A 22680-nucleotide genomic window follows, 5' to 3' on the forward strand; every position below is an offset into this window, starting at 1 on the left:
GGTATGGGAAGAGGCAGGAGCATTTGGGTCTTGGAGAGGAGCAGGACCACATCTCTTCTGGTGCCAGCGGACAGTTAAACTGACTCAGCCAGATTTCTTTGGGTGCACTTTAATGTCATTTGGATTTCTGAAATTTTAGTTGCTCTTGACTAGAAAACCAGTTTATTAACGTTGTGTGGCAGTGCTTGAATAAGTAATCTTTAAATTAAAAATGTTTGGTGAAATTTTCCTTTTTTTCTGAACATTAGGCTTCTTTCAGTTTGAGAGTTTTAAACTTCGTGAATGTAACTGAATTCTAGTTTTCATGTGCAGCTTGAACCAACTTCAGGACACAATGTTTAAGAAATACATGATCTAATAACAATCTCTAATAACCTTTTTTACATTTTTAATCTTTGTATTTTTATTAAGCTATGCTATTACTTTAAAACAATATGCATAAATGTGTAATAGCCTCCCCTGCAGGAAGCAGTAGTAAAGTTAACATGGTCACTAATGTGGTTGGAAATTGAGATGTTTTAACAGTCAGGGAGGACAGAGCTTTTGAGTAATGTCTGAATACAAAATAAGGTCAACATAGATTAAATCAAGGTATCCTGCTGACTGATCTAAATAATGATTAGAATCAGTGATTCACATCAGTCCATCCTGTTGAGCACAATTATTTTTTTTTCCTCACTTGATCTTAGCTTTTACTGTCTGTTTGTTTCACTTTGGAGCAGTTTTTGTAGAATACATCACAGAGGTATCTGTAAACCTATTGTAGATCAGGGAATTCCATTCTCTCACTTCTTTGGTGAGACTATAAACTCCAAAATGATTGGTTATAGTCACTGCTTGTATTCCCTCAGGTTTTCTGATAACTATTGAAGAGAAAACAATAGCATTTAACATTCTGCATTCCTGATCTTGGAAAAGAGATTGTTTTGGTTTGGTTTTTTCCTGTTGTAGAATTGTTTTGTGGAATTCTATGCATGTGGTAAAATACTGATGTTTAAACTTCTTTCTAATACAGTGGAGGGTAGACAGTGGACGTGTTGAAAAGTTCTATTTCTTTTTGAGCTTTTTCCTGGCCAAAAGCCCTAGTCTGTATTAGCATTTCACTACTAATCCATGCATGTCACAGATTGTGTGTAAGAATGTTTTCTTGTGGTGCTTGATATATGACTGTATCTGGTTTCATCTGAAATCGTATGGTGGGATATGGTCACTCCATAGATTTCCACTTTTTTCTTAGCAAAAAGTTGAGGCTGGTGCTGTACTTTGTAATGGAGGTGAACAATAAATAGTTAGAAAATGTCCAGTTGAAAACATGTGCTTCAGATAAGACAGAGGTGGTATTCTGATCAAGTGCTGTGGCCATGCTTCATAATACTCATAATACTTTTCAAAAATGGAAGTTTTCTTGCTGAACTTCCTCTATCGAGCAGCCTTATCAGTTAGCCTTACAGCATCTGCGCTCGTTTCATTTTTCTGGTGACTCAGTCCTGAGCAGGGATGACTACTCTGGGCTGGTAGTTCCTCATTCTAGTCATGTACTCTGCTCAAAGGAGAGTGAGAATCAGTTCCACTTTATTGTAAGTATGTTAAGTTGGTGTGTGATTCAGCAGCAGCATGGTCATGAGCCATTGGACAGAACCTGCTTTTACCACCCTGAAACGTGCTGTTTCTTCTCTTGACTTAGAACCCTGAAAAATGTAGCTACATTTGCTCTTCAGGACATTTTGCAGAGGTCTGTGCTCACCTTGGGTGTGAGTGTTCAGGCTCACGAGGGAGGTAGTCCCTCTAGTTCGGAGATCTAACTACCCTGACAATCTTACGTCATTGTCATCTGTCTGTCTTGCTGTGTTGTCCCCCTGCACTTTCAAGGTGCTATTTTCTCTTGCTGGAGGCTACTCCTACAGCAAGTGTGGCAGAGAGGAAAGCAGGACAGTGTCACCCGTTGAAAACTTTTAAGTTTGTACAGTTTTGCTTTGGGTGCACCTTTGCTTTGTTGCACCTGCTGTGGTGTGATAACCTCTGACAGAAGTGTGGAGCAGATAGCAGGCTGGAGAAAGTTAAATCACCCCAGGGAGAGTCATTGCCTGACACCCTTCAGCCTTCTGTGTTCCCATGAAGCTTTTTTTTTTTTTTTTTAAGTAGCAGCTGCTGCTTTTGTTAGAGGTGCAGCTGAAATACCTATTTAAGAATTTCTGCTGGTATTTACAATATTGAAGATGTCCCCAGGTAATACAGTGACTTCACTGGCAAAACTGACTTGAAAAGGCTACTTAAGAAACGCTACAGTTTGCTTCCCCTGAGGTGTGCCGCTGCAGATTTCAGGAGCCATGTTGCAAACCAAGTGTCTGAAAGATCCACATTGACAATATCCCCTGTGAAATACTGACAGTATCATCTGCTTCCCCTTTCCAGTCTTTTTGTGGTGAAGAGATTCAGGTGGATTGATACAGGACTGAGTCAGCTGCATTAAAACCCAACCTGTGCTGTGATTCTTGCTAGTTAGGCACGCTGAAACTCATCAGGCAGCTTCTTCAGGAAAACCTAACCTGCATTTTTTAGTTTGTTGGGGGGTGTGTGTTAGATTTTATTACATAGTAATAAACAGCAGCAGACCTTACCTAATATTCTTCTCAGAAGAGGCAGACAGAGAGAGGGAAGTGAGCTTATTTATAAGTAGTTTTTCAGGGCTACCTGCAAAACCTCAAAACTTGGATTATGAGATAATTCGGAGTGGAAAGGACCTCAGGAGGTCTCTGGTCCAACCTTCTGCTCGTGGCAGGCTCTGTCCTGAGTTCTGACCAGTTTACTCAAGGCTGCTTCCAGTCTGGTCTTGAAAACCTCCAAGGAAAGAGACTGGGCAACCTGTTGTAATGTTTGGCTGTCCTGAGGGAGGGCAGTCATCTTTATAAGAGTGAAGTCTAGGAAGGGAGTGGCCAAGTCAGGGACCTTTACTAAGGTGATTGGTTCAAGGCTTAGATACACATTTGACATCTGTGAGTTGAAACATTGCACCTGATCTTTGTGTTCTGGAAGGACAAGAATTTTCTCATTTAGCAACCAAACTAAAAAAAAACCAAACCTAAAAATCCATGTATATAAGTTTCCATTTCATGTGCAGAAGGGCTTGGATGTTGCTGTAGTTTTGGCTGTAGAAGTGTTCACATGTGAAACTTAAATAAGGGTCAGCCGTATTTTTTTTCTTGTTTCGATATATTGCTGATTTCTTCCCAAGGTAAAAATGAGGCAAACCATTCTCTGACACTTGGGTTATTTTGTTATACAACATGGGGAGACAGGATCAGGCTGGAACTGTTAGCCTTCCACTGAAATACCTGTTCGTGAAGAGACACGTGTGCCCTCTTGAGTAAAGGATGTTCTTCACCATTTTAACTAGTCGTTTTCTCTAAGCCATCATCATTTAGCTTAGCTCATTGGAGAGTTTATTAAATGGCTGCCACAGTCACTTCTTAAGACAGCAGCAGTTTGGGCGTGGGTCTTACCACTTTTTAGCTGATGAGCTCCTGTTCTCAGTTTGAACTGTAGGGTTAGTGTCTAAACCATGTGTATGCAAAACTTCAGTTTTCATGTGGTCTTTGAACATTATTTGTGTAACTGTATATCTGCGTTTTGGGAACAAATGTGAGTTGTTATGAACACAGATCAGTATTTTTCTTCTAATTAGTCTTCTTAGTGAAATGTAGCTTTAGTGGTGTTGAAGCCACATGCATGTATACTTGTGAGGTAATTGCATGTACCCTCTACCCACTGCTCATGCTTCATTCTTTGTGGTGTTATATAATAGGCAATGCTGCTGCATTTTAAGGTTTGGTTGCTGGTTTAATATTAAAGTTTTCTGTGCCTCAAATGTTGCTAAAACTAGATGCTGCAGTTACCAAAAGTTGCCAAAAAAACCCAAAGCAGTTAACTGTGGTATTTTCCTATAGCAGAGCAAAAAAGACCTGAGCATCTACTTAATTCATTTGTCACGTTTATTGCCATCAATATAGACAAAAGTTAATTTTAGTTTTTAACTGTTTTATGTAACACTTAAAGAGCTATTAAAGATAATTGTGTAAACTTGAACAGAATGTATTTGTCACTGTCTTGTAGAGACTGCAGATACAGCTAATGTTAAGATGTTTCGTTATTAATCAATTATATTAAACAGCATGGAAGATATTAGCAAATACAGCAGTAGCTTTTGGGCAGAAGGGAGACTGCATAGTGTCCTGTCAGTTCCATTCAAGTATTTCTTTACAGGCTGTAGGCGAAATGTAAGAAGTGAAAACTCAGTGCATTACTTCCACAGGTTTCACGTTTTGGCGTACTCCGTTCTCGTCCAAGCAGCTATGAAGCATCGGAATAAGACACAAGAATTTCCTGCCAGTGTGCAGAAACAGGCACTGCCTGGAAGCATGCTTCTACTTCTGAAATAGTGAATTCAAAAATAAACTGTGCAAAACTGATGTCTCCAGAAGGCTGTTTGCATTAAATAAACCTGTCATGCTGCCAATTCAGGTTTTCTTCTGCCATTTAACTTCCATCACAAATTATAGTAATACAGACCTCCCAAAGTCCAGTGAGCTTTTTGTTGTCAGGGTAACACTGTAGATCTAGGTTTTTTCTGTCTGACATGTGTCTGCTAGGTTCATCACTTGACAGTCCAACGGTGTCTGAAAGAGGCTGGCCAGCTTCAGTTCCATTTATTCCCATGTCCATACACTGGAGAATGTATTGGTTATGATCTTTTGGCTCATAGTTCTGCAAGTGTCACTAACCTTCTGAAAACAACTACTCTGCATGTCTTTCCGTAGGCTCCTAAAAATACGCATGGAATAAAAAGCGACAGATTATTTCAGTGCCACCCAAGCCTAATGTTTTGTTGCTCAGTGTCTTTTCTCTTTACCATGTTTGCATTCTTCGTATCTCAGAGCTGGTATTTCCTTCAGGTTGCTTATCTGGAGCATTAACAAATGTGCTTAATGGTGTATCCATACAGCAGGACTCCTTTAGCCACTTGAGTCTTTCCTCACTGTCCATGAGTTAGGAGTTTTTCAATGATTTTTCATTCTTTTGAACCCACAACAAACACTTGCTGTTATCTTTTCTGACGGTGCTGTGCGCAGAACATGTTGAGTGTGTCAGCCTGTATATTTTAAGTATCGCATAGCTTTTCTCTGCTGGGCCTTGGATACCGTTACCTTTTTATAGGTAGCAGCTCTTTGTTCCCGTGAGTGCCCTTGAGGCAAAAAAGTGCTTTGTACTTCTCTGGGAATTGCTGCAGCAGAAAATGAAAAGCCACCGAAGTCCAGGGGTATCCTTTTTCACAGGAATTCCTGTTATATTGACATACCATAGCTTAGGACTTAAGATCTGATGATACCAATGTAGCCATATGATCTTTAACTACTGCCAGGAGATTTTCATAAGCAGATGCCCTCAAAGCCATCTGTTCTACCCTGTCCAGTGTCACGATCACTTGGAGGCAAGGAAATAGGAGTGAATTATCAAACATCGCCATAATTGTCTTGAAACAACTCATTAATCATAGGATGCTCTTTCACCTCGTGTAATGCTGACAGCTTGTCGTTGAAGGGGTTATTCCTCGTCTCTTGCTGCACACCGTTCTTGTGTCTAGCTTCAGACTTGTGCCCTAGATTGTTTGCGGCATGTCTGGCAATTGCAAAGGCCCAAGATGAAGTACTTTGGCTCACTGATAGGGTAGAAAACTGGCATTAGCTTTCTTTGAGATTGGTTTGCTGAACCAGCGCATGCTGCAGCTTCCCAATTGCTGGACCTGGCACAAGTGGTAGAGGCACATGGAGTGGTGGGAAGAGGTCAGACTACTACTTTTGGCAGCAGCTGGCCATTAATATAGATGAGATGTAATGTGACACTGCATCTAGCTAGAAATAGAAGGCAGAAAATGATTGACAGTGCATCACTTACACTAGAAATGTATGAAATGCAGAGAAATCCACTAACTAGGACAGACTAGGTAGATATGGTAGGCAAAGCTTAGAAGAAAAGAATAGAGACCCAGAGGCTGTTCTTCTAAAAGCTGCCTGTGAAGTCTGTGGCAGAGAATGAACTAGAACCTCTCAAGGGATGTAGGCATTCTGTCAGGTAGCCTGAAATGGACTTAATGTTTCCAGAGGCGGTTGGGTTTTTGCAGATTTTCTGGTTGGGGGTTGTGTGGTTTTTTACTTCCATAGACTAGAACCATACTGGCTATATATTTTGGAGTTGTTGAAAAGTCATGGGAGTCATTCTGAATTCTAGAGGCATTGCAGTATTTTAGCAATGCTTTTGAAGCTGTGGAGGAGATGATTGCTTTAGCAGTGTTTCAGCCTATAGGGAAGGCCATTTGCTTGCTTGAGCTGTCATGCCTACTCCATACTATTTCAGAATACTGAAAGCTGAATTTTGTTTCTTGAAGCATGCTTGACTTCTATGAGATGTTTTTATGCCCCACTATGGTTTTGTGTCTACTCTCAACAGGAAAATGCTTCATTGTGGTAAGCTTCATTACAATATATATTGGAGCATTTAGTTATAGAATTGTTGGAGTTGGAAGGGACATCTGGAGATAATCAAGACTAACCCGTTGCTCGGAGCTGGGTCAGCGAGAGGAGGTTGCCCAGGACCTTTGTCAGTCTGGTTTTGTATACCTCCAGTGCAAACACGGCAACCTCTTGGGGCAACGTGTTCCTGTGTTTCATCACTTACAGTGAAAAAAGCTTTTCCTTATGTTTAAATGTATTCTAGTTTGTGCCCATTAACTCCTGTCACTGGTTGCCATTGAGAAGGGACTGGCTCAGTCTTCTGTACAGCCTTTTCTTCAGATATTTGTGCACATGGGTCAGATCCTCCTGAGCCATCTCTTACCCAGGCTGAACAGGCCAGGCTCTCAGCCTCTTGTCCTGTCGTAGATGATCCAGTCCCCCAATCACTTTTTGTGGCCCCTTGCTGGAGTTGCTTCATTCTGTCCCATGTCTCTCTTGAAATTGGAGAGCCCAGCACTGGGCATGTAGCTCTGAGGGTAAGGTCCTGGTGGACGCCAAGTTGGTTGTAAGCCAGCCATGTGCTACTGGGACATAGTCGTCCCCCAGCACCCTGGGCTGCGTTCAGAGCACTGCCAGCGGGTCGAGGGGGTGATCCTGCCCCTCTGCTCAGCCCTGGGGAGGAACGTGTGGAGTGCTGGGTCCAGGGCTGGGCTCCCCAGGACAAGGGACACATGGATGGACTTGGGTGAGTCCAGCAAAGGCCACAGAGATGCCTGAGGGTCTGGAGCACCTGAGATGTGAGGCAGGGCTGGGAGAGCTGCTCAGCCTGGAGAGGAGGGGGCTCAGGGGGGTCTTATCCGTGGGTATAGGTGTCTGATGTGGGAGTAGAGATGAGGGAGCCAGACTCCTCTCAGTGGTGCCCAGGGAGCAGGACAAAGGGCAGTGGGCTTATGTTGAAAATCAGGAAATTACAGTTAAACATAAGAAAAACCTTTTATTTTAAGGGTGATGAGAAACTAGATCAGGTTGTCCAGGGAGGCTGGTGAGTCACCATCCTTGGGGATAGATAAAACATTACTGGATGAGATTCTGAGCAGCCCGTTATAGGTGCGTGTACTAGGAGGTGATTCCCTTACAGGTGAAGGACTTTGTCTTTCTCTGTTGAGCTTCATGACGTTCCTGCTGGCCTGTTTCTGCAGCCTGTTGAGACCCCTCTGACTGGCAGTGTATCCAGAGCAGCTGTGGGTGCCCCATCCCTGGCAGGGCTCAAGGCCAGGCTGGACAGGGCTGGGAGCAGCCTGGGCTGGGGGGGGAGGGGTCCCTGCCTGTGGCAGGGGGTTGGCACTAGGTGATCTTTAAGGTCCCTGCCAACCCAAACCATTCCACGATTCTGTGATCCACCACTCCTCCTAATGTATCAGCTGTAAACACACTGAGAATATGCTCTGTCCTGTTGTCCAGGTCCCTAATGAAGGTGTTGGACAGCCTCTGCCCCCTGCCACTGACCTCTAGGTGGACTTTGCCATTTATTGCAACCCTTTGAGCTGGGCTGTTCAGCCCGTTTTCCATCCACACCCCTGTTTGTCCAGGCTTACTTCGTTGATTTGTCTGTGAGGATGTTATGGGGGATGGCATGGAAAGCCTTGCTGAAGTGAAGACGAGTAGCATTCCCTGCACTCCCTTCATCCACCATGCCAGCCTTCTCATCGAGGAAGGCTCTTGGGCTGGTCAGGCTTATTTCCCTTTTGTAAATCCATGCTGGCTGCTCCCTTCGCCTCCTTCATGTCTGCGCCATCACCTGCCTGGGTGGGATGAGGCTATCTAGCCAGTCGTTCTCTGGATCTTTGTCTTTGAAGATGGGAATGATGCCTTTTCCATCCTGAAAACTTGTAAAGGGTAGTAAACTTCAAGTAGGAACTGAAACAACAGGCTCTGACACTTATATATTTATATATAAATCACATAAAAATCTGTGTACGTGTACCCATGCAAAATTTATATGAATCCAAAGGATGCTGCATGGCTTCAGGGCAGAGGTTAGAGCGGACCCTGTTCTGCTTATTGAGGATTTCAACATAGGGAACTTGCTCTTCTGAACTGAGGTGGGGATTTGGTTGTTCCCCTTTACACAAGGCTCACAGACCCAGAGGCCTCCTGCAGGTCTTTCTGGCTGTTGGCAAATCCTTAACAGTGGCTGTGCTTTTGGGGTTGGCTGGTTACCCCCCGCCCCCAGGGCTGCTGCCATTAGACCATGCTGGGTTCTGTTTGCTTGAACTTGTGTTATCCTTAACTCATGGTACAGTGAATGCTACTTTTCCTGCAGAAGACCTACCCTATCTGGTGGTGCTGTAAAGAAAGCAGTGTTTCAGCTGTTTTTCTTTTCCACAAGTGTTCTTGTGCTTTGAATCACAATTATTTTTCCAGACATGAGCATAATTATACTATGAGCCTCTTCTCCCTGACCATCCTGATTTCTTCAGTTTTGGAGCTACAGCTCCTTGATGCTCCTGTTATCCCTGGTTTATGTGCTCTTTTTCTTCTTCCTTCCTTCCTTTCTGACCTGAGGCCTTTCCTCAGAACTTTCCTTCCCAGCTTGGGGCTGGGGTAGAGCAGGTGAATCGGTAGGGAGAGGCCCCACCTGCGCCATGCGTGGGCCAGCCAGAATTCCGCAGCAGATTGCCACCGCAAAGCCGAGACCAGCACGTTTGATCTATAAATGCATAAACTCCTTCCCAGCTGACACCTCCCTCCCTTGAAATACCCGTATTACATAAAAAAACAGCTGGGGAGGTGGAGGGTGGTTCTTTAGCCTTAACAGTAACGTTAGTACTAGGTTAGAGAGAAACTGGCCATGAATAAGTGCAGGTTGTCTCCTGGAAAGAGTTTGGGGTTTTGTCAGCAGGAGTGTTAGCTTGTGTAAAAGCCTTCCAATGCGATGCGTTTTAATGGTGCGGCAGAAAGAACAGTTTTAAGATGGCATTTGCAGAATGTATTGCTCACTAAGTAACATGTTTTATCGCTCAGAACAGATTATCTTCAGGGCTTTTTAGGATGTCAGATCCAGTGCTCTGTTCCTATGAGGGCAGAGTCATTTCTGGAATAATCTTTCCTCATAAGTCAGGGGATAATTTTTTCTTACCTTTACCAGCCCTGGTTTTCCTTTCCTTTTTCCATCTCAGAGCCTCTCGGTGTTCACAAGTCACTTGATTTTAGTGAGAGCAGTCTACCTTGGTTACTGTCATTTGGATGCAAAGGATACTGTACTCTGCCCTTCTGCACACTCCACTGATACAACCATTCTAGGTCAGTACTGCTTGAAAAGGGGACCCTGGGGTTCTGGGGACCCTTGCCTGAGGATAGGGTCTCCACAGCTTGCTTCCTGGTCCAGGTTGAGGCTGGATGTGTTTGCAAGGGACTGTACCCTGGCAGGGGCTGCCATGGAACAAGGATGGGAAAGCTGCACCTCTGCACAACCCATGGGCCAAACTGCAGCATTTCTGTGCTGCCTGGGAATGGCTTACTGTTACTTGTTCACTTTCACTAGGTTGTTGTGGCTAATAGGAACGGTTTAGCTTCAGTTATATTTCTGCTATGACCTCTTTGGGTGACGAAGGTTCCTCTTGCTGCTAGTGGTGGCTATAATCTGCATTTGCAATACTCATTTCTTTCATATTTGTTATGAGAGCATTATTAAGGAAGGCTCTATTTTAAAACTAAGATACTTCTTACTGATGTTTGTCTTTTTTTTCCTTGCACTGAACATGCAGTATTGTCTCCCTTATTCACGGTATTGTCTCCCAGAAATAAACTGTTTGAATTTGTTTGATTTCCCACCTGTGATTGCTGCAATGAATATGCTCAGACTTTGTTAGTTCGCACTAACAGTCGCGTATTACGTATTATGAATTACCCAGCGTTGCAAGTTTATCAGACAAACAAAACACACCAAGTAGAGTGTAGTCATTGCTTGATACTCAGTTTTAGCTCAGAATATGCTAGTAATACTGTACACTGGAATTTGCTAAGGTAATCTTTGCAAAGAAAGGTTTTTAAACTGTAGTCATCAGCGAAACTTCCTACAGCATTGTGCAACATTTTGCTAAAATGTTTTTAGTGCTTACCCGCTTAACGTGAGTTTCAGTCTACTTAATTGTGCAAATAGGATTTCTCTTGGCTTTTTTGTGCAGTACTGCCTTTTAAAGCTAACACTGCCTAAAAAGTGATTTCTTGCAAGTCAGCAGTGGTACTGCACATAAACTAAAAATATATTTGGATGTTATAAGTATGGAAAAATAGACTGTAGTCTGTAGTGTCTCCACCTGAAGACAGTATATATATTCTATAGTTTCTTTAGGCTGTACAATGTTAGGACAGAAAGGCTTCTTGTCTATTGTATCTTCTATCCACTCTTCAGGTAAATATTCAAGATGTGTTTTTACTTCTACATACTGCTTTCTGCTTCACACAGGCAAATATATTTTGAGTTTTCATTTGTACGTTGTAGACTGTTGCAAAATGTGGGCAGACGTGTAAGTGACTTCTGGTCATTGATTCCTAAAAAGGTGTATTTCCTCTCACTTTGAAAAGCTGCTAATATAAAATAACTTTATAATTACATGGAGTATTTTAAATTTTAATTTTTGCTTCACTACATAGCTAGGCCAGGTGTTTGAGTGGAAGTGGCTTGTGCAAGTTACTGCTTCGCCTTATGAGATGAAGTTAAGGAGAAGGAAAATGCTTTAGAAAATCTTGGAATAATAGTACAAGTTTTTACTTGAGTTTAAATTTACCAGTTCCTAATATAGTAACTTGTTTTAATTTTGCATACAGTTCTGGGTATACAGATTTTTCGGTTCTAGTAGGAGTACAATCTAAGTACAGTATTGTGGATACACACAAGTATCTATCGTGAATGTGGAAATCGGAAGTTTTCCAAATTATTTCTTGGCCAAATGCAGACAGTTTTTTCTGTAGACAGCATTACATATGATGTAATATATCAATATCCATGCTAGCAAACTTTGCAGAAGGTGGCAGGGAAAAGGGTACTGCAGCTCTCTGAATTAAAAAGTCAGTCTTACTAACTTAAAAACTTACTAACTTTGAAGAAAACCCAATTTGATTAGGTGTGTACCTGAAAATAATTGAAACATTTGCTTGAATTTTCAAAACAAATGAGGTTTGCATTCTGATTTGCAGATTTCATCCCAGGAGGTTAAAGATTGGTGAAGTTAAAAGCAAGGGAAAGCAGAATTTTATGAATGATGACGTTTGTTTGTTCTGTTTATAAATGTAAGGTTACCAATCTGGTAGGCCAAATCTGTTACATAAAGATTGTTGTGGAAGTCTCTTCTCCCTCCCCACCCCCGGCCCCCGTATTTCAAAAAATGTATTTGTTTGTAGTCTGATCATATTAATTTTTGATATAAATGTACTTGGGAAGAAAGTTTGGCTTGCAAAATAATTTTTGTTGGTTTTTTATGTTCCTCACAGCTGGGTTAGAGGTTAAAATTAAATTGCTTTTTCCTTTTGTTCTTTGGGGAATTCTCATGGTGATTTGTGATTACTAAAGGTGTCTACCTTAATTTAAATAGAACTGGGAATTTGTGTATTGCATAGCATGCAGTTTCAAATAGGAAGAGTGAATTCCCTTAAACTGTGCTCCAGTGTCAATGTTATCTGGCATATACCTTGGTTGTGGAAAAGGGGGTTCAGTACATGGCGTCAGGTCAGGGCTGGATCTGTTAGACCTAACCTATCACTACTGTTAGTTTTGGGGTTTTTATCAGCATAAAGGAAGAATTGGAAATGAGCAGATAGAGATGGAGAGAAAGTAGCTTTGCCCCGTCTGGCAATAGCACTAATTTATGCCATACTAAGCTGATCGTGGAATTTTAATACTATTTTAAGAATTAATTGTTTTGTTTTATTTTATACCTTCATTGGCTCAATTATTGCATCACAAAATGGGCAGTTCTTCCAATTGTTCTTGCTGAAATAGTGCAACAATATTGATACATAAAGGAGACAATTAATACTATTTACCTTAAATTGCTTCAGCATGTTGTTCTATGTTTGTAAATATATTATTTGCAGTGACTGCTTTGTATCAAATGGATTATTGAGTTGAGTTTGTTCACATTCAACATAGAAAAAATAATTTCCTGTGTTTTCTTTTTTAGCCTTCTGTTGAGTCTTCAAGCCCAGGTAAATATTTTTAATATTTCTTAAACTTGTGAGGGAAGTGGGCATCTTCCAAAAACTATTTTTGCTGGTCTCTTCCAGTTAGTAAACTAAGGATATAATTTGATGAATAGGTTGGTGGCAGTACTGGTTTAAGTAGTCACTACTTTCTTCCAGTCTGCACCAGCACCAAGTTTCTAAGTGGGGAAATAAGATTCTTGACTTTGCAAAAGCTGCACAAACCCATGTTCAGGAATGCTGATGTCGTAAGGGGCACAATGTGAGCAAGTGCTGGGGGATGGAAGAGGCTAGTACCCCCAGCAATATGGTTGCCATCCCTCTAGGCATGGCTACCTGTTGGTGTTAGAGTTAAATACAGAGTCAAAAGTTCAGGCACTGTGTGCTCTCAATTCGTAGATGTACCATTGCTTTATGGTTTTATGCGTAATAGAATTAAGAACAAAAGCAGCAAGAGAAGCAATATTTTTTTACCTCATTGGATTACTAAAAATGAGGAGTTTCATGATTTCTGTTTTTAAAGCTGGTTATTTTCTGATATGCCACTATCCCAGAGCTACTGGCTATCTAGTAGTCAGCCTAAGTGTGAATCATGAATATCCAGAGGTTTTTTGTTCACTTTGGTACCACCGTACTTAGTGTTATTTATTTCCAAGGTTTTTGGCACCCTACTAGTGGAAAAGCTTTCCAGTACTTACTTTAGCTGGACTGCCGTTGTCTCTTGAGGTCTTATTTCTTTCAGAAAAGCAATCAATTGCTTTAACACTTCAAACTACAACATATAGTTAACCCTTACAGTCAACTCCTCCCTCTTGCACCCTTAGTGTGGGTATCCTCCTCAAGCTTTGGAAAATGAAACTTGAATTGTCCACAGAGACAAGAGGAAAAATGTTAGCAGGGTTAAAATTAGAAATCGGGTATTGCTGTACTACATAAAAGTGCTGCATCTGCCAAACCATTCATCCATTCATTTATTTTTCATTGTCACAAAATATAACCAGACTTCTCTACAAAGAACTGTGGAAAAAAAGGCATGGGGAAAAATAACTAAGGATTCTGTATCATAAATGAAATGTGTGTAACTGTGAAGCTTACTTCAAGTGTAAATTTTGGAAAAGTCATTAGACTGTCTTTGTAGCTGTAGACAAGAAAGCTTCCAAAGTATAAAGGAGACAGGAGTCTTGAGTTTGTATTTTACGAGTATTTCTGCTCCCAGTAGAGCTCTTGATTCAGACAGACTTTTGAAGACTTAAGTTTTAAATAATCATAAGCTGAACATTTTACAGACATTTAACTAGGGGCTTGATGTCCAGATACATAGTACTTTGAGAACTGGCTGGTTAAACAGTGTCTCCTGGTTCTTTTTTCCATGACCTCTTACTACCCAAAGGGCAGCTTTCACTGTCCTCTGAATAATGAGATTGGCTTTCCCTAAGATAAATGATAGAGGGTTTTTTAAGATATTTTAATTTCTGAGTGTAAGTTGAGTATTAAAATGTCACCAAAATAAAAATTTAAACTTTGTGAGGCCATGATCTAACTAAAAACATTCTTTAAAATGTTTTCTATCAGGAGGTTCAGCAACATCTGATGACCATGAATTTGATCCATCAGCTGATATGCTGGTGCATGACTTTGATGATGAACGGACATTAGAAGAGGAGGAAATGATGGAAAGAGAAACAAACTTCAGTTCTGAAATAGAGGATCTTAACAGGGTAGGTAGCCTTAAGTAGTCATAAAACATAACCACAGCCCACAGTCTCACACAAAACATATGCAGATTTTTTCCCCCTATATTTGGAATTAAAAAAAAACACAACCCACTAATAGGTAAATAATAGAGATGGGGGAGAGCAGCTGAACTAAATTTGCAGTTCTCAAAAGTTGGGGAAAGGAAACTGGTACATAAATACTTAATAATGTATAGCGCTGTGCTTGTTTAGTTTCTTTTTGCATATATGTGCTGGTATAAGATTTGCATTTTAGAACTAATACAAGTTAAAGTACACTCTGACTAAACTTGTATATTCCAGTGTTATGATTTTCTAACACACTTGCACTTTATTAGTGCGTATCGATTTTGATTTTTAAAAAAAATCTCATAATTTTAAAATTTTTTGCCTTTTGACACAAACATTTGTATAATACTTCAGCGGAGCATATAGGAGTATCTTCATTGTTAAGGTAGAGGAATTGGAGATGCAGATGAACTGACTGGCTCATAGCAAAGAGCTGTCAGCAGAGCTGGGGACTAGAACTCACAATTGTTAATAGTGATAAATCTTAAAACATGTATCATCTGAAATAATTGCATATAAGATTTATTTGGCAGTTTGAGGTTATGCCTGTCACTTACGTATTGTCTTACATTACTTTTCAGGCAGGAATAATATTTTAAAATTACAAACTAGGGTCATTATAAATGCAAAGTAATTTAGATACTGTTTGTAGCCTCATTGGCTGAAAAGGCTTCCAGAACAGGTCATTAATGATTCTCAGATGCATATTTGATGTACAAATCCTATTTAGAATAAGTGATTATGCCAATATGACTTTAAATTAATTTAGTGCATTTAATCAACTTTTCAGGTGTAAACGATAATTTCTTTCTGGTAATTTCAGGTTTGATATTAAATGGTAGACATAAAGATAAATAAGTAGATTTTGGATCTAAATATGTTTCATCTAGATTAAATGAGAAATGGAGCTCCACATTTATGTCATGTGGGTTTTAAGTTGAAAATATGTTTTTTTCCCCTCATATTTTGTGAAGAGTCAACATCTGGTTGTGTAATTCTATCACCACATTACAGTGCTTCATTTATAACTGTATTTCAGCCATCAGTTTATTCTCTCATATCGTGGTTTTCAGGCTGCAAGTTTATAATTTCTCCATGTGTCAGCTCCTTTGTGATCAGGATGATGAGTAATGGTGCAACTGAGTTTCAGATCCTTCTGTGCCAGCAGGATCTTGCTACAGACCTGAGTTTGCTTCTAGTTGTGGGACAGCAGGCTGCATGTGAACACTTACTTTTATCTGGGTTTTTTTGTAGTCATGGATGATAGGCAATCTAAATCTCAAAACTGTGCTATTCTGTCTGTTTCTTTCCCCCAGCATTTACACGTATTATTTCGGTTTTCCTCCAGACTGTGAATGTGACTGATTTACTAGTTTAGGTCCTTCAGAGACAAGGTGGCAGTCAGATTTTGCAAAATCATTTTTGAACCATAATGTTTTCACTCCTGACTGTCATAAAAATTACATCTTCCTCTGAGAGAAAGGATCTTTTGTAACTCGTTGGTTAAAACTCTGGTGGATCTGTAATGCATTAGTACTTGAGGTTGAGCAGCATCCTGCATTTGTCTGTGCAAGTACATGTGTACATTTTTGTCTAAACGGCAGTAGCCTGTCTGCATCTAGAGACTTGAGGTCACCCTCTGTGCTGCTCTAGTATAGGAAAAAATACAGTTCCCTGAAAGCAGAGCACTACCTGAAGAGAATCAGAAGTATTGGATTTGGTGGTTCTCAGTGTTGTTTCTTGAAAGACAAAAGGTTTTTTTGGGCAGGAACGCTATCTGTGAGGTTGTACAGCAGACTGTCTTTGATCATTTCCAGACACATATTCAGTAATACTGTTCTCGTATGTAGGAGTATCTACCAGGTGTGACCAAAGTCCTGACTAACCAGCATTTGTTCTTCAGCAGCCTGAGAGGCAGTGCTCAGGAAGGTGTGTGTGTGATCAGGCACATCTCTCAGCGTCCTGGGCATATGCTGATGCCACAGTTTTACAGAGTGCAGGAAACTTAATTTTGGTAGTAGGAAACCGCATTCACACTCTCTTGGAAATAATAAATGACCAGGACCCAGCAAGTTGCAGAAACTCAGCTTCCTCCTGCTCTTAGCTAGGCTGACTGTACAAAGCATCAGCTGGAGGGAGTGTGACATTTGATGAGTGTGAGGTTCTTTACCTTTGTGCTGCCCAGTCTCTGGGCAGAGTGCTGCTGGGTGGGGTGTGCTGGCTTTCTGGGTGCCTCTAGGAAGTGGTGAGCATTGCCAGGGTGTTGTGTGTGATGCCTCCCTGGGTGACGTACAGATTTTTAAGCCTTTGACTTCCTCCCTTTTTCCATTTGTTGTTCCGCATAATCAAAGGTTTCTCCTTTTGGGGTCTCCATTTTCAGAGAGGCCTCTTGGGTTTTCTTAGGGTTATGCACCAGCTTTCTCTTGTCTTTAAATGGAAGAACACAGTGTTTCTCCCAGATACTCTTCCAGCCTTTAGCAGGGTGCAGTTCAGGCACATGTGAAAAGCTGTTGTCTCTTTGTCTGTAGTTCCTGTCAGTCTTACTTTTCCTCCTCTTGTGGATTTGTCCATTTGATTTTTAACCTCTGTAAACTTGGTGTCCGCAAGGCACGTGGCGATGTTGACAGTTCATTTAGTGTGAGAAACATGTTTGGTCTTTCAGACCCATTCTGTGTTCGTTTCAGTGGTTGCCCCTGAGCACTTTGATTAGAAAAGTGTACAGTCATTTATACTCATCTTTTCTGTGCTGCTTATGGTACAGTTCTCTGTTATATCACTCCTCTCACCTCTAGTCCAGATGCACGAGTTATAATCCATTTCTTATTATTAAGCGTCTTCCACATAAGAAGTTCCTATGGCTTTGATAATCCTTCTTACTTTTTTTAACCTTTTCTGTTCTTGCAACATCTTGAAGCAATACAGAAATCACGATTGGTATTATCTTGGAGAGTTACTGACCCTTGGAGCTTTTTGAATTGTAGTGGACTATTTGAAGTTAAGAGGCTCTACCTAAGAAAAATGTTGTAGATACAATACCACTTTCCTAGGTAACATAGAGTAAGTAATATGCCTGCCACATAGTTCACACGTACCTATGAATTGCAGTAAAAGTTTTTAATTTTCAGTCCATATCTACAAATAAGAGAGCGTTGAGGGCTGCTTAATGAAAGTATATTACTTTCCAAAATGTACTGGAGAACATTTGTTTGGAGAATTATGAATAGAGTTTTTCTGATAGCTGCACTGTCAGGTTTTAATTAAGATCGCAGTCCTGTCATATTGTCTGTGTCAGTAAAATACTAATTCCCCACTTCTAAGAGTTCTTTCCATAAAATGTGATAGGGACCAAGAAGTCAAGAGGGAAGGTGAGAACGTTTGGGTCAACATGGTCTACATTTGTTGTGTGTATAACTTAGTGTATATAGCTTAACCATTGAGTAGACCAGTAAGTGGTAGAATGGCTTAGTTCTTTGAAGTAAAATAAAACAAAATAACACATACAGCGGGTACTGGTAACCCTCATGTTACTCTTATTTTTACACAGCAGAACTACACTTGCCTTTTATAATTGGTATTATTAGTATGTTTGCAGAAGCTAGAGATGTGTTGATCAGTGAAGGACCTTAGAAGTTGATTGGAGGAGGTCTAAGGTCATCTGATAACAAAAAAAAAATCTGATTATCAGCTGAGATGTACATACTAAGAAGAAATATTTAGAGCAAGCAGACACCTCTAAATAATAAAGGATTTGACCTTGTGAGAGAGAGAATTTTAAAATGCTCTCTGAAAGTTTCTGCTCTGAAAAATCTTATTAGTGATGCCATATAGTGCCCCAGAAGACTGGATACTGAAGTATTAGAAGTAATTAAGTAAGTAATTTGCAGACCTGGCAATTAATTTTTATTAATAAAGTGAGTGCAATTGATAACAGTTTGGGAATCACTGAATTTGAGAACTGACTGTATCATTTGAAGTGTCCGTTCAGAGTGGATGAGCATTCTAAATATAAAGATTTGTAAATGTGTACATGTTTTAGCAGATTTACTTCAAACTGTGGGTGGTTTTGTAGACAATTACCTTAAAATGTATATGAATCTGTAAGCATTACTACTATCTTTACCTGGATATCAGGTGATCCTGAATATAAGGTGATCCCTCGCCCCCATCCCTCATTTTTTGTTTTGTCCATAAAGGAGAGGTACAGAGAGTGGGGAGGTGAATTTTTGGTGTAATTTTGTATTCAAAGCCAGGGTTGTAGAACTGTGTGGAATTGTGCCTGTAGCACAGCTCTCCAAATGAAGATTTAATTCCATGTTCAAGCCAGGTGCTGCAAATTCTGGCCTTTATTCCACTGAATTCTTGAAGGCATTGCAGAAATTGCTGCCTTGCGCTAGGCCTAGTTCCTGCCTGCAAAACCTGTCGGTATCCTAGCTGCCTGTGTGAAGCAGTTGCTGCTGATGCACATTTTATCTGTGTTTTCCACAGGTATGTACAAAATACTACAATTTTTTCAGGTAGTTTTTGGGCAGTAAAGGGAGTACCAGTATATATTCCAATAGGGAGTGTGTTTGCTCTGTGTGCTGAAGGAGTATGATGTAGCCAGACAACCCACCCTGCTGCCCTGCTTGTGTTTTGGTAAAACAGTAGTAGACAGGTACCAAGGGAGGGCTGGGCCATACTGCCCTTTGGTGGTCTTTCAGTGAGCTTTATGGCCCCTTTGAGAGATTGTTGGCACATGAGATCTGGTGTAAATTTGTAAAGGATTGGGAAATAAAAATTTTATCTGCAGAAACCCCCCACATTTTTCTTAGGAGCCAAAACTTTGAATTTTGATTCTCCATTCATTTTGGAGTGGCCATTCTTAGTATACGTGATCATCATCTGTCTTTCTTTGCTGTGTTATGTTTAAAGTGCTCGTCTTCAAGCTGTAGAGCAGATGTGGGATGAGAAATATTTTTGTTAAAATCTCAAATTTTGTTTGGATGTTTATCAGGAAAGTGATATGCCAATCCAGGAGCTACTTAGCCTTTATGGCTACGATGGTACTATTCCACTCCAAGAAGATGATGATGATGAAGATGATGAAGAGGAAGAAGAGGAGGGAGAAGATGATGATGATGTTGATAATGATGACAACAGTGGCTGTAGTGGTGAAAACAAAGTAAGTGTTTACACTAATTTGAAACTGATTTTCATACAGCCTTTCTGTACTAGGCGACCACTCAAGGTGCCATGTTGTGGCAGAAATAATTTATAATATAGCTGATTTCAGATGCTTTGTGTACTGAACTGTAATGTTTATTCTTAATGACCTGTCTGTCTTTCTCTTCATTGCTCTTAATTTCATCTGTATCCTTCCAAACTGGTGCTGAGGCAAATTAAATTAAATGTGTCTCTTGAGTATTGGAGATTGCTGGAAGTTTTCTAGCTTTAGCATTTTAAATTGTATTTTTTCAGCCTGGCAAGCCCTCGTTGTACTTAGATTGCTAACAGAATCTAATGCTTCAAGTATCTTTGCAAAATGCGTATTTTTGAACTTACTGTCTTTAAAATCCCATTCTGTGTGCTCTTAAAATAAGTCTTCTGATTTTAGAAGAGTCTTTTCTGCCTGTGTCATATATATTTGTAACAATCCTGTCCTGTCATGGGCACAGCTGTAACTTCTCCATTACTGGTGCCATTTAGAATTGCATCCTGAATTCCATTAAAATATGAAACCCTTTGCATGTAACAAAAAAGCTTAGGCATTAATGGGAAGTTGCATTACCTAATCTGGCTTTAAAAAGAATACATTTTGGTTTTTTGATATCTTACCCATTTTAGAATCTCTGGAATGCGACACAAAGATGAGGAATGATATATCTGAATCAGAAAACGAAGTAGCTAGGATTTACGGACTCTCTTGACAGATGCTGTAAAAGACTGCTGTTTGTGTGGGTTGAATAGTTCGAAAAGAAGAAAGATACATAGTTATATTACATCAGAAAAGGTTCAAGAAATGGAGGGGGAGAAACTTACATAACATGGAGTATGCAAAATTGAAACAAGACACAGAAGTGGTTTATTTTGTTGTGCAAGGTGGTGTTTCTGAAGTCTCACTTTCTTCTTGTGTCCTTGCTTTTTAATTACTTCCTGACACAACTTCCATCTTCTGTGTTCTCATGACCTCCTCCGTAGTTCTCCAGTTCTTTTGCTAGCTGATTTAAGATACTGCCTGTCTTTTCTCTTAAATGGATAAAATCTCACTGTCTGTCTGCTGTTAGCAGTGAGAGGAGTCCTGTTTGTTCCTCTGTGGGGCAGTGACCCTTTGTAGCGTGCTGCAGAAGCAAGTGCGTTCCTGCCTGTCAGCAGCAACAGTTCCCAATCTGGCATAGTAAACACAGCCAGTGGTTTAGCCTAATTGCAGACTTGGCACTGTGGCTCAACTGGAAGTGTGTGTTCGCCTATTCTACCCCAGTTTTGCTAGGGTTGGAACAAAGGCAGTGGGGAAGGACCGGGCACTGAGCGAGCTGGCTAACCTGTTAGGATTGTTTGCCTCGGGGTACAGGAATGAGAGCTCTGAAATGCTTGCATGCTCTTTGCAGAGAGGCAGTAAAATACATCTGTGGGGGTGGAATAATTTTATAAATCATTCAAGCTTTCTCCACAAGTGCTCATCTTTCTACAGCTTATTTAGCTGTACTGCATTTAGCTATTTTCTGTTTTTAATCTGCTTTAAGCTGCCCATGTGATAATACTCTGGTTGCCGGTAAAGGTACACGTAAACATGTCCTGTGCCTAATGCTTCTGTTAGAACTAGCAAGTATGAGTGCTCACAACCATGTCATAAAACACATAAAAGGTATTGTCAACATGCATTGAAACTAATATATTTCTCTAACCTTTATGATTTTAATTTCCCTTAATTGTAATACTTCACGTAGTTGTGGTTTATCTTCTAATAAAAAAACTTACTCTAATTTTTGATGTTTCAGTGACTCAATGTATATACTCGAGTCTACTGATATGCTATTCCTGTGGGGTTGAACCATACTACTGACATTAATTTTTATGAAGGTACCATTTTCATTTGATTGAGAAAAGTATAGCCAGGAAGTAATTTCTCGGCATTTTGTTGAAAATTCATAAGGAAGGGTTTTAAAAGCCAAAGTAAAATTTAAAGTTATATTAAATTAAAACTGTAAGGATTTGCTTGACTGATCTAAAAAAGTAGACATGGTACTTAATTGTGGCTCATATTTCTGATTTGTGTGTTAGAGTCTGAGTATTAAATTGATCTGCTTAAAATCCTGGTGAATAAATAATACAAGGTGTTTACACATTTGTTGCGGCTCAGTCGGGACAGGCCACAATCTATACAGTCACTTCAAGTCAGATATTTGGATTTGATAAATTGACAATTTTGGAAAAAATATTACCAAAATAGTGTATGTCACAAACAAAGGATAGCTGATCTCGTCTTTGCTTTTTTATATTTAAGGAGGAGACGATAAAAGATTCGTCAGGTCAGGAGGATGAAACACAGTCATCTAATGATGACCCAGCACCATCTGTTGCTTCTCAAGATCCGCAGGAGATAATTCGCCCTCGTCGATGTAAATATTTTGATACAAGTATGTACAGTTTAGTACTGAGCATGGTAATCTCAATATGATTGACCTTTGGTTAAGAACAGCTCTAGTTAACAGTCTTCTGTTTCTGAAATATGCATGTTGATGCCTATAAACGTTTGTTCTCTTTCCTAACACTGCCCTTGATAATCATTATGCTCAAAATAATAAGCAAAAAAAGGTCCTGTTCTTAGCATAATGCTAAATCTTCTCTGCAGATCAGGGACTCTGTATAAGGACAAGAGATACTCTCTCATAAAAGAAAGGATTAAATTTGTGGAAAAAAAAATGAAATTTCTGCAGTTTTAAAAAAACAGGGGCTCAGACAGTGTAAGTCCATTTGTGACACTACTCTGAGTGTTGTAACAGGCCAGTTTATGATCCTGCAAACTGGTTTGTATAGATGCACCCTTCACAAAAATGTTCTTGTACATGGAGTCCAGTGCAGTAAATGACTGTTTAGTATGGTATTACCTTACCAGCGTAGTTTCAGCTGCCAGTTCATGCTAAAGACATAGGTAAAAATATTTGCAAATAGGAAGTGCACTGTTCCAGGTAGGT

General features: G+C 40.2%; 1 protein-coding gene across 10 annotated transcripts in view; it reads left to right on the plus strand.

Annotated features, from left to right (window-relative positions):
- MIER1 (MIER1 transcriptional regulator) overlaps positions 1 to 22680 on the plus strand; it is a 43481-nt gene that overhangs the window by 5967 nt on the left and 14834 nt on the right. For all 10 annotated transcript variants that reach the window (XM_005244487.4, XM_027796853.2, XM_027796850.2 and 7 more), the window contains 4 exons: positions 12689 to 12713; positions 14280 to 14425; positions 19503 to 19670; positions 21990 to 22122. In XM_005244487.4, coding sequence (XP_005244544.1) covers positions 14327 to 14425; positions 19503 to 19670; positions 21990 to 22122 — 400 coding nt within the window. In that variant the 5' untranslated portion in view covers positions 12689 to 12713; positions 14280 to 14326. Of the gene's footprint in view, positions 1 to 12688; positions 12714 to 14279; positions 14426 to 19502; positions 19671 to 21989; positions 22123 to 22680 lie in introns of those variants that run through there.

This window comes from Falco peregrinus, chromosome 10, assembly GCF_023634155.1.
Source record: "Falco peregrinus isolate bFalPer1 chromosome 10, bFalPer1.pri, whole genome shotgun sequence".
NCBI lineage: Eukaryota > Metazoa > Chordata > Aves > Falconiformes > Falconidae > Falco > Falco peregrinus.